Source organism: Vicugna pacos, chromosome 21 (genome assembly GCF_048564905.1).
Source record: "Vicugna pacos chromosome 21, VicPac4, whole genome shotgun sequence".
Lineage (NCBI taxonomy): Eukaryota > Metazoa > Chordata > Mammalia > Artiodactyla > Camelidae > Vicugna > Vicugna pacos.
The window spans coordinates 20300440-20312767 of NC_133007.1; the positions used below are offsets into that span (position 1 = coordinate 20300440).

Below are 12328 nucleotides of genomic sequence, written 5' to 3' on the forward strand. Positions count from 1 at the left end.
CCGAATCCAGAGCGAGGTCCTAACTCTCTTAAATTCTATGAAGGCTGAGAGGAGTTAGGCTTAAGAAAAGGCCGTTTCTATAGCAAAAAAGTACCAGGTAAAGCAGCGGGTGCTGATGTAGGAACTGTAGCAAGTTATCCAGATGATCTAGCGAATATTGTTCATGGTGAACAGCAGACTTCCCATGTGCATGAAACAGCCGTATATTGGAAAGATGCTGCCATTCAGGACCTTCATAGCTAGAGAGGAAAAGTCGATACCTGGCTTCAAAGCTTCAAATGACAGGCTGACTCTCATTAGGGGCTAATGCAGCTGGTGACTTGAAGTTGAAGTCAATGCTCATTTATCATTCTGAAAATGGTAGGGTCCTCAAGAATTATGCTAAATCTACTCTACCTGTGAAGTGACAACAAAGGATTTAGAATATTATGTTAACTTAGTTGATAAAGCCGCAGCAGGGTTTGAAAGGAATGACTCCAATTATGAAAGAAGATCTATTGTGGTTGTAAAATGCCATAAAACAGCATTGCACGCTACAGAGAAATCGTTCCTGAAAAGAAAGTCAATCAATGTGGCAAACGTCATCGCTGACTTATTTTAGGAATTTGCCACAGTCAACCCAACCTTTAGTAACCACCACCCTGATCAGTCAGCAGCCATGAACACTGAGGCAAGACTCTCCACCAGCAAAAAGACTACAGTTTGCTCAGATGATAGCATTTTTTAGCAATGAAATATTTTTAATTAAGGTATGCACAGTTATTTTTGGTATAATACTATTGCACATTTAATGGACTACAGTATAGTAGTTTATTATATTGTAGTCTGAACGTAATTTTTATCTGCATTGGGAAACCAGGAAATTTGTGCTACTGGCTTTATTGTAATACTTTATTGCCGTGGTCTGAAACCAAACCCGCAGTGTCTCCTAGGTATGCCTCTACAGTGAAGCAGATCTGTGAGAACCGGAAGGGTAAAGCTGAGGTAGACAGACAGAGCCAGCTAGATGGAGGGATATTATTATAGTATGTGTCTGCTAGCACACCAGATAAGACAAGACCTGGAGGAGGGATCCACAGCAAATGGTCTTCTTCAGGTCCTATCAGACAAGGAAGAAAATCTGGTATTTGAACTCTGTGACATCAACAAGCCCAAGGAACAAGAAACGATATGAGAATCTTCTGGCAAAACTAGGGAACTTATGGAATTGGGCATGGTGGATTCCAAATTATAATAGGGAGAGGTAAGACTAAGCTTGAGGGTAAGGGACAGCACTGTTTTCTAAACTGTTTATTTAAACTGTTTATACCTGAGACATTGAACAGTAACTACACATGAGCTGATCTCATTCATTTACTTAACAAGCACCTTGTATATGAAAGAAATATTCTGGGCATAAAGATGAATAAGCAGAATCCATGCTTTCGGTGCTTCCCCATCCTGAGAGAGGAAACAGACATAAACCACAGATGCAGCATGAAGCTGTGTCATCTGTAAGGGAGGGATCCAGGGTGCGGGATAACAGAAGAGGAGCATCTAGGTCAGGCGGAGGTTAGAGGGCAGAACAACAGCTGAGGAAGGAGTGCCAACTCAGGCAGGTGAAGCAGCAGGCAGAGAGCCCATAGAAGGCATTCTAGGCAGAGCAAGGCAGAGGCAATGACACCGAGGCATGGGAACCCACAGCACAGTGGGGGCACTGCAAATGACTCTGTAGGGAGGGGCCTGACCAGAAAGAGTTGAGATTTTATCTTGAAGGACAGAAAGCAGGCGAGTAATACTAAAAGATTTTCATTCTCTCAAATTTCACCTTAGAGATGATGTGGAGAATAGATCCATGCTGGACAAGACAGCAGTCCTCTAGGTTGAAGACACGAGGGCTTAAGCTCAGGAGATGGCAGTAACAGAGCACAGGGCACAAATCTGAAATATCTTCGGGGAGCAGAAATCATAGGACTTGGTGACCAATTGTCCATTGAGGGTGAGAGGAGGGAGAGAGAAGAATACATTTAGGATGAGTTTTAAAATTCTGACCTGGGTAACTGAGTAGAGACTGGCATCCTTCAGAGAAAATTCAAGAGAAGCAGGATTGTGGATACAAGAATGAAATTGCAGAGTCTGTAAGAGCCAACTGGAGATACCCATTATCCATAAGTGGAGAGTTCAGGAAAAAGGTCTAGCCTGGAGAGAAGCATTAATTAAAATCATGAGAAGTCAAAAAAGGGCACCAGGTACCAAACCCAGGAGAAGCCCCTATACCTAAGGGGTAGGCAAAAAGAGGAGCCTACCAAGGATGCTGGAAAGCAGCTAGCACAGACAGAAGGAGAGAGTAGGGGAGGGGTGCCCCAGAAGCTCGGGAAGGGAGGTGCTTCATTCCCAGTGGTGCACACTGCAGAGAAACGCTGGTTCAATTCGCTGACTAGGTGGCCCTTCATTGGCCTTGACTGGCCGTTTCAGGAAGGACTGGAAGGCAGCAGACACCAAATCACTGGAAGCGGAAGGGCTAATGGCAGGGGTGTGGTAAGACGTAGGCAGTGAGTATAGATGTGTCTTACAAGAAGCTTGACTATGAAGAAAAGGAAAGCGATAAGGTTAGAGGGAGATGCGGGGACAAGGAAGGGTTTTTTTTTTTTTTTAAGATAGGAAAGACTTGACCTTATCTATCAGCAGTGGGGAAAAAGGTCAGCACAGTAGCAAGTTTAGGTAATGAATCAGGAGAGCGAGACAGCTGATGGTTCAGGGTTCAGGAACTGGCAAGGTGAGAGGGAAGGCAGATGCAGATGAAAGGGTTAATCTTGGACAGAAGGACATCATCCACCAAAACAGAAGGCAGGGACATGGGGAAAGCAGAAGGACTGCTGAATGGTGAAGTACCCTGGGGCCAAGTCTGGGGACCAAAGATGGGTAACGGACCACTGTCACAGGGCTAAAATGGATAGGTATCGCTAGATTAATGCAGAACTTTTTACATGTCAATTATACCTCAAAAACAAAATGGTTGGGGAAAAAAAGAACAAAGGATTATCAGCTCAGTCCAAAAGTGCTTGAAATGACCAAATTTTGCCTCATAATTGCAATAGTAACAGCTTAAACTTCAATAATACTATGTTCCAGGCACTAGTTTAAGGGATTTACATGTATTAACTCATTTATCTTCATAACCATCCTAAGAGGTAGGCATAATCATTATCCCCATTTGACAGATGAAGAAACTGAGGCACACAGCTAGGCAGGCTGGGGCTGGGGCTCAAAGGCTTAGTGCTTTTAACCAGGGTAACACCTTGCCTCCCAACAGTCTCACTGCTTCCACTTGTAGTCCCAGCTACCCTGCTCTATCCTCTTCATTGCACTGACATTCTCTAAAATGATCCTGTTTGTCATCTGCTTGCATCCCCACCCCAGCTTTGAATGTGAGCTCCTTGCCAGCAGGGACCTTGTTGCCTTGTTCACAGTATCCACAGAATCGAGTCTGGCACATGGGGAAACTTGATGAATATGTGTTGAATGAAGGAAGGGAACCGAAATTAAGAAGAAACAAAGGACCAGGCAGTTCTGGCCGGATGAGATGGAGGAGCAGGTGTGGTGGGAGCGCAGAAGTGACAGGAAGTCGGCGGTGTGCTTGCTTCTGAGTGAGCCGGATGTCCAGGTCCGGCAGATGTAACAGGTACACAGCAAGTACTCCTGAATCCATGGCTCACCGCCTAGATGGTGAGAGTTTTATTTTTAAGAAGTTCTATTCTCCAAGGGGCTCCAAGCCCTTCCCCACGTTGGATTGCCTGCTGCCGTGGGAAGAGGAACGCCTCCAGGGGAACGAGATCTCTCCCAGGAAACCCTCTCCAGGAGTCAAAGAAACTGCACAGGGCAAAGCAAGGCAAGCAGAGCAGGGGCAGTGGCCCCATCTGGCTCTGAGCCCCGGGACTGGCCTAGGACAGCTGCTGCCAAAAGATACAAAGGGAAAATCTCCTCCGGGGTAGGGAACACTGGGAAGAACGAGAGAGGACAGGCAGGCAGGCAGAGAGAGGGAGAGCGAGCCGGCACACACCATGGAAGTGAGGACCTTCATTAAAAGCACTGCCGAGACCCAGAAGGGAAGGGGCTGAGGAGACATCAAAGAGACAGCAAAGCCTCTGCACTTCCCGATTCCCTCAGAGTAAACACGTTTCCTCTGCACAACAAAGGGCCTGCCGGCACATCACTGGGGCGGCTCCACCAGAAAAATAAACACTGCATTAAATGAAAAGCTCCCTAATGTGGAAGCAAGATTCTTGTTAAAAGAGGGAGAAAAAAAACCTGCCAACCAACAGCTCTACTCTAGAGCTTCAAGGTGCCCTCCTCCTGAGAAAAATCCTAATGGAATCAATAAATGCTTCTGGGGTGGGGTGGGGGGAAGCATTTACAGAAAAAAGGAAAGCACGTGGGGCCGTAAAAAGAAAGTGACTATGGGGCTGGGAAGTAAGCAGTCTACCTTGATAAGAAAAAACTTCCCATCCCAGATCTGTAGAATCCCAAGCGCTTATAATACTCAGAGTAGGTTTCACTCCATGGCAATGGCACTACGCCACAGTCAGAGGGCACCTGATTAATCATTCAACGTGGACCTGCCGTAAAATCACGGGACTTCTTGCCCACTGCCCCTCACTGCATAGATGGGGTCATGCAGTTCAGACTCTGAACTGGAGAACTAGCTAATTGCTAGCATGTATTTAGAGTATGTCATGTGCTAGGCACGATGCTGATTTATATGCATCATCTCACACCTGGCAGATAAGAAAGATCCAGAGAGGCTATCAAATTTGCTGAGGATCACCCAGCTGAGAAGCAGCTGAGTTGGGATCCAAACTGAGCTGTTCAGGCACCAGAACTCAAGCTCTCAGTTGCTCCTCTAGTCTGCTGGTCCAGCATGCTCTCCATCACACCATGCTGTCTTTTCATTTCTGTGATGGTTAATTTTGTTTGCCAACTTGGCTGGGCCACGGTGTCCAGATACTTGACCAAACATTATTCTAGGTGTTGCTGTGAAAGTATTTTTCAGAGGAGAGTAACATTTAAATCAGTACACACTCTGGGTAAAGCCGATTACCCTCCATAATGTAGGTGGGCTTCATCCAATGAGCTGAAGGTCTTAACAGAAAAAAGAAGACTGACTTCCCTGGAAGAAGAGGGAATTCTGCCAGCAGGCCACCTTTTTTTTTCTCTTAAATATAGTTGATTTACAATGTTGTATTTCTGGTATACAGCATAGTGATTCAGTTCTGTTCCATTGATCCATATGTCTGTTTTGTGCCAACACCATGCTGTTTTGATTACTGCAGCTTTGTAGTATCATCTGAAGTCTGGGAGGGTTATGCCTCCAGCTTTGTTCCTTTGCCTCAGTGTTGTTTTGACAATTTGGGGTCTTTTGTGATTCCATATAAATTTTTTTCTTTCTTTTTTTTTTTGTTGAAGTATGTCTGATTTACAATGCTGTGTTAGTTTCTAGTGTACAGTATAGTGACTCAGCTTTACATATATATATTCTTTTTCATTATATTTTATTATAATATGTTGAACATATTTCCCTGTGCTATACTGTAGGACTTTGTTTATCTATTTTATATTAGCAGTTTGTCCTAGAGATTATCATAATAAGAGAAGTCAGTCAGAAAGAGAAAGACAAATATCATATCACTTACATGTAGAATCTAAAAAAAAAAAAAAGATAAAAAAATGAACTTATTTACAAAACAGAAACAGACACACAGACATAGAAAACAAACTTATGGCTACCAAAGGGGAAAGATGGATAGGGATAAACTAGGAGTTTGGGATTAGCAGATTCCATGTAAATTTTCAGATTATTTGTACTAGTTCCATGAAAAATATCCTGGGTAATTTGACAGGGATTGCATTAAATCTGTAGATTGCTTTGGGTAGTACGGCGATTTTAGCAATATTAATTCTTTCAATCCAAGAGCATGCAGTATCTTTAAATCTTCTTTAATTTCCTTTATCATTGTTTTATAGTTCTCAGCATATAAGTCTTTCACCTCCTTGGTCAGGTTTATTCCTAAGTATTTTATTTTTTTGACACAATCCTAAAAGGGATTGCTTTTTTACTTTCTTTTTCTGATATTTCATTGTTAGTGTAAAGAAATGCAACAGATTTCTGTATGTTAATCTTGTAACCTGCTACCTTGCTGAGTTCATTTATCAGTTCTAGTAGTTTTTGTGTGGAATCTTTAGGGTTTTCTATATATAGTACCATGTCATCTGCATACAGTGACAATTTTACCTCTTCCTTTCCAACCTGGATCCCTTTTATTTCTTTTCCCTGTGTGGTTGCTGTGGCCAGGGCTTCCAATACTATGTTGAATAGAAGTGGCGAGAGTGGGCATCTTTGTGTCGTTCCAGATTTCAGGTGGAAAGCTTTCAGTTTTACACCATTGAATATTATGCTGGCTACAGGCTTGTCATAAACAGCTTTTATTCTGTTGAGATATGTTCCCTCTACACCCATTTTGGTAAGAGTTTTTTTTATCAGAAATGGATGTTGAATTTTTTCAACAGCAGACCACCTTTGAATTTGAACTGCAACTCTTTCCAGGGTTTGCATTCTGCCAGCCTAACTGCAGATTTCGAATTAGCCACTCCTCCACAATCACACGAACCAGTTCCTTAAAATCAGTGTGTGTGTGTATGTGTGTGTCTCCCTAATACAATTTTCATCCCTCCACAGGCCACGTCCTCATTTACATGAGTTGAGGTGAGCCCCTGCTACTTCTCTGACTCTGCAGGGATGTCGATGATATACAGAGAGCACATCCAATCCACGCTTGACCTCCTTAAAAAGGTGTCTACACTCAGTGCTCTGACATCTTAGAAAGTACATGATACATCCAGGGACAGGAAGGAGCTCAAGGTGCTAGGGGAGGAGTGAGGGAAGACACGACAGAGGAAAGGACAGGAAAGGATCCCTACTGGAATCTCTACTGACTCCCAAAGAGACTCCATCCTAGTGTCACAGGAAATCATATCAACCCTCCCCACCCAGGAGATCCCTGCAGGGGCTGGAAGCTGAAGGAAGGTGTAGCTCCCCCTGCAGGAGGGAAATAAGACCTGCCCCGCAGAACAGTCTGTGTGAAATGCTATCCACACAACTCTTCTCTCCAAAAGGCCAAACCATACACCCTGACCTCTTGCAAAAAGCTGAGAAGTAGGTTCTGATTAGGTATGTGGATCAAGCTCCTCATACAGGAGTTCTGTGATAAGAACAAAGTTCAAAAATTCACCCTCTCGGTAACCTCCCTGTGTCCCACCCCTTTCACTCCAGGAATAAGTGGCTTCACCAGAGATAATGCCCTTTACTTTTTGGTTGGAATTTCTTTGTATATGTGCATCCTGGCTGCCAGTGGTACTGTGGGCTTGAAAGCCTTTGACATTTAGCTGTGACTCTCCAGCAACAAGGGAGCAGGGCACGACCAAAGAAGAGTCAACAATGTAAAGGCATCAATCTTCTCCAGCTAGCAGCTCTGAGGGCAGATCCTCCAGTTCAGAAGTGAGATCAGCTTCTGTTCGCTGAGCAACATGGCCAGTTTTAGGTCTGGTATAAGGAAAAGTAAATCTTTCTCCCACTACCGCCATCTAGTCCCTCTTCCCAGAATGAACCACAGTTACCAGTATCTTACCAGTATCATTCTGGAGATGTTCTATGCATGATAAGTACACATGTGTTTTCATGTGTCATATATGTGTATGTACACACACCTACACTTACATATTTTTATACAATATAATTGGTAGTACATAGTATCCACACTGCTGCACCTTGTTTTTTTTTTTTAAAGTCAACAAAATACCTTGGAGATGACTTTATCAGTTCAGACAGCCAACTCATTCTTTTTTAGAAGCTGTACAATATTCCACTATTTGAAACCATAATTTAAGATCCCTTCTTGCTATTTCCAATTTTTTGCCTTTATAACAAACTCTTTGCTTACATAACTTTATATATGCATCATTTCACACATCTATGGGTTTACCATTAAGATAAATTCTTAGAAGGGATGTTGAGGGTAATTTGGGGGTCAAAGGCATGCGAACATTCAAATTTAATAATTCCTGTATTTTTTCTCCATAGGGATTCTTACCTTCATTACACACCATATTAACATATGTCTGGGTTTATTTCTGAGTTTTCTATTCTGATCTGTTCAGGCACTTGTATCAGCACAGTTTTATCTATTATAGCTTTATAATATGTTTTTGTATCTGGAAAGCCACTCCTCTGTCATCACTCATCTTTTCCAGAATTTTTTCTACTCTTGTTTTTTTCTCATATTTTTAAATAATAATAGCTAATATGTATTTGGTGTGTACCATGTGCCCAGCACCAGACTTGGCATTTTATGTATCTGCTCATCTAATCATCACCGTAATTCTATGAGGCAGACACTACTACTATTCCTGTTTTTCCAGAAGAGAAAATTAAGGCACAGAGAGGTTATGGAACTTGCCCCAAATCACGGAGCCAGTGACCAGTACAGCTAGAATGTAAGAGTCTCCGCTCTTCACCACTTTGCCATACTGCCTATTGCAGTATGAGACTTATTTTGCTGTTTTCTGATTTCCAGAGTTGAATGCTTAACTTGATTTTCTTGATTAATCATCTATTAATGTAGATAATTGAAACTTTGATTTTCCTCTGAGCACTGCTTTGTCTGTATCTTGTAAGTTTTGAATATTTTAGCTTCTTAAGGTGCTTCCTTTGCTGTTAAAAATTTGTAGCGTTAAGTTTATAGATTAATATAAGGAGAAATAATATTTTTATGATGTTGTGGTTTCCCAACCAAGAACTTTTCAATTGTTTACAATATTCTTCAAATAAAACCCATTTTTATTTTGATTATTCACAGGCATTCTATCTTTTTTGTTATTTTAATGGATTTTTTCCCCTACTATGACTTCCCATTGACTGTTGTTAGACTAGAAAAATCATAGCTATCTATATTTACTTATTGGACCTCATCTCTTTAACTAAATTCTCTGATTTCCAATAGCTTTCAGTTTATTTTCATGAGTTTTCCACATAAAAAATAACATAAATAATATTAACTTTTTACCTGCTCTTTTCAAATGCTCGTATTTCTCCCCATGTTTACTTTTAGATGATAGAGATGATAAAAGAGACACCTTTGCCTTATTCCTGACTTTTAAACAGACTTAAAGATTGGAGATATTGGAATAATGTCCACTTTGAGGCTTTACAGAACTAGAGAATTTAGAAATAGGGGGGAAAACACCTACTTAGGTAATTGTTTATCTTCTTTCTAATTTGTTTAATGAAGGTGCTTTTATATTGAAATTTTCTTTGCGGTCACATTTGGTAGCATAAGCAGCTCTACCTTTAAAATATGTTTCCTGAGACCCAGTTTAAATGCTTCTTTGTTTGACAGTTTAAACATATTTAATATTCGATTACAATAACACATGACCGATTGCTTGCGGCTTGGTGGAATGATCCACCACCTCACGCTATGCGTCCACCTGCTTGGTCACCCACATCCACAGGATGTGGTGCCTACCTGGGTCCCCCGAGCTGTTGCTGTTCCTCTCACTCTCCCCGTCCTCCTGGCCATCTGCGTTCTGCTGTGTGTGCTGTAGGCTCAGCTTGTGGCAGACCTCGAAGGCTTGCCCCACCGTCCGGACGATTCGCATAGCTTGGCTCTGGGAAGGAAAAAGGAAAGGAAGGAGTGAAGGCCAGGGAGACCCTCTAAAAGGGCACAAGAAGGGCCAAGGTGGGAGAGGATGTGCAAGAGAAACCTATGAAGCCAGCAAAGGGAAGAGGTGGAAAAATCTAATGTTGCTCACAAAGAAGAATGAGAAGACATTTTCCCTTCCTGAAATATGCCAGAATATAGAAACTGTCACAATGGTTCTGAAACAATCACTGAACTGAAAGGCAGATAGCAAACAGCCCAATTCTGGACTTAGCCCAATTCTTTCTCCCAAGTTTAATAACAATGGTTGATATGCTTCAGAACCCTTTGCCAACCATTATCAAATGTTCTATGGGTTCATCACACTGAGAGTAACAGCTTTTTTCTTCTTTTTTCTGTTGGAAATGGTGGGTTCCCCTGGTGCTCCTGCAGACAGGCTGCAGAGATAAGAGCCTGAGAAGCCATGGTCTAAACAGCACAACCAGCAGGAGCCCAGAGACCAAGTTCCCCAGAACACCCCCAGCAGCCAACTAAATATAAGGGAGCTTTTTAGTCTTGCTGTAAAGACTCACTTGGGTGGGTCCCTTCTTTGGCTCCCTCCTTCCTTCCCGTTTTTGCTATTTAACCTCTCCCTTTAACGGCCCAAGCCCAGGCACTGAGCTTGACCCTAGGTCTCAGTGTTCCACTAACTAACTCAGTGAGAACAGCAGGAAAGAGCACAAAAGAGCCTGCCTGTGCCTGAGCGGAGTCTTACGTGACCCACACGAGGGTCAGGCCACGAGGAATAACCACATGCAGGGTTTCCAGGGCATGGTCTCCAAAGTGGATAACCGATTATAACTTGATAATCAGTCCACTTTCACTTTCTTTCAAAGACTGAGTTCCATGTGAGCTCTGCAGAGTTTAAGAGCGCAGGCCAGGAAAGCTCAGCTCAGTGTTCCCTTTACCCCCGTGGTCCCCAACCATTCCATCACCACAGACTACAGTTTATTTAACTGTGGCTGCACCCTACACCTCGAGTCTAAGATTAATCACCCTTTGAATGACCTGATGTCAGGTCAGCTGTGCCCACCTAGTGACACGATACAGCTCACCCACCATATTAAAAAAGCCCCCACAGTAACATCAGCAGTCAAGCAGGGCTTCCCAACAGCAAACTGGTACAAATACAAAGGCAGGGTCCGGTGTTTCGATAAGCCTATAAGGCCTTGTTGTGGGTAAACGTATGATTCACTTATGTTTTTCCTAATATTACAATTAGTTCATATTTCTCCAGTGCTATCTTCGTGAACCCCTAGGGGCCTTGGACCCCATGCGTGGAACTACTGCTCTAATCCACTCTCTGCTTGGTCTAACTCCACAAATTGCTACCCTTACTATTATTCTCAAGCCTAGTATTACTTCTATGTTTCTGCTTTCTATTTCAGGCCAGAGTATTCATGTTAGTATAAAAAGGCATCTTGGCCAACCCTCATCCATGCCTACCTCAATCTCAGTCTACTTCTATTCCTCCTGATGGTCCTTAACTCAGACCACTTCCCAGAAGTGACTGTCTTAAGAGTTAAATCTCTCTCAATCTATGGTGTGAACTCCAGGGATGTTCTTAACATCTCTCACCTGGAACATCCTGACGTGTCTGGATGACGAGAATGTTAATTGAGGTAGGACGAGATGGGTAACTTCTGTGGGATCCCCCACCTGGTGGTGGATCAGAGCCTCTGTCCTCTATGTCCAACCTTCACTTCCCCCTGTTTTCCGAAAGTCAGGCATAGGCCCTTCCTCACACAAGTTTGTATGACCTAAGAGACCACTGCTTTATCTGCACTGGAAGATGAGGAGCAGCAGGCACCAGTCGTAAGCAAGAAGTCCCCATCTTTCTCATTCCCAAAATCTACAAAAAGGCATGATTTAGAGGGCACGGTCCCTATCCAGCGCAGGCCAAGCACACCACAGCTTTTTACATCTCTCTGGGCAATCAAACTGTGCCCTGGTGAGGAGGCTGGGCCAGGAATCTCCATCCCCAGGTGAAAAAGGAGAAGGTTAGGTTCCGCTCAAGGCCTCCCCAGATTGTCGTTGCTTAATCCCTTTATGAGAATGAGAGCAGACTTCCTGTGGTTAATTTTTTTTACAACGAAGCTCATCACCAGTTTACCAAACCTTAGAGATGTTGTATTCTGCCTACCAAATATAGTCAGTGTCCATTACACAGAGCCCTTCCCCTTTCCCTTCTTCCCTGACTTTTGGAAAAGTTGCTCTTAGGCATCTTTACAAGAGGCAGAAAAGGAAAAATTTCAGGGGTCTAGAAATAAAATATGGTTAAGTCCAAATGATATGTAGAGATTAAGCATTTTAATTTCATTACTTCCTCATCTTACATAAATTAACCCAGATAAATCATACTATTTGAAAAAGGTTCTGCAAAGACTGAGTTAGTCTTTCCCCAATTTTATCACTCCTAGAGTACAAATCCAGTTTCCCTCCTTAAAATATACAGTTATATAGAAAATTCCAAATTTACTACCACATCTGCTGCTATAAAATCTCAGGTTCTCCTAAGGAGGACACATTACGAATTCCACCAACTCTGTAAGTCACAGACACTTCCCTTAACTGACTTTTAAGATGATATTAAAACT

The 12328-nt window shown here is 42.7% G+C and overlaps 1 protein-coding gene across 7 annotated transcripts in view; it reads right to left on the bottom strand.

Moving 5' to 3' along the window:
- The window catches only part of LOC102546089 (carboxyl-terminal PDZ ligand of neuronal nitric oxide synthase protein), a 279781-nt gene that overhangs the window by 31758 nt on the left and 235695 nt on the right, over positions 1-12328 (bottom strand). For all 7 annotated transcript variants that reach the window (XM_006209048.4, XM_006209047.4, XM_072946224.1 and 4 more), the window contains one exon: positions 9558-9699. In XM_006209048.4, coding sequence (XP_006209110.2) covers positions 9558-9699 — 142 coding nt within the window. The remainder of the gene's footprint in view (positions 1-9557; positions 9700-12328) is intronic.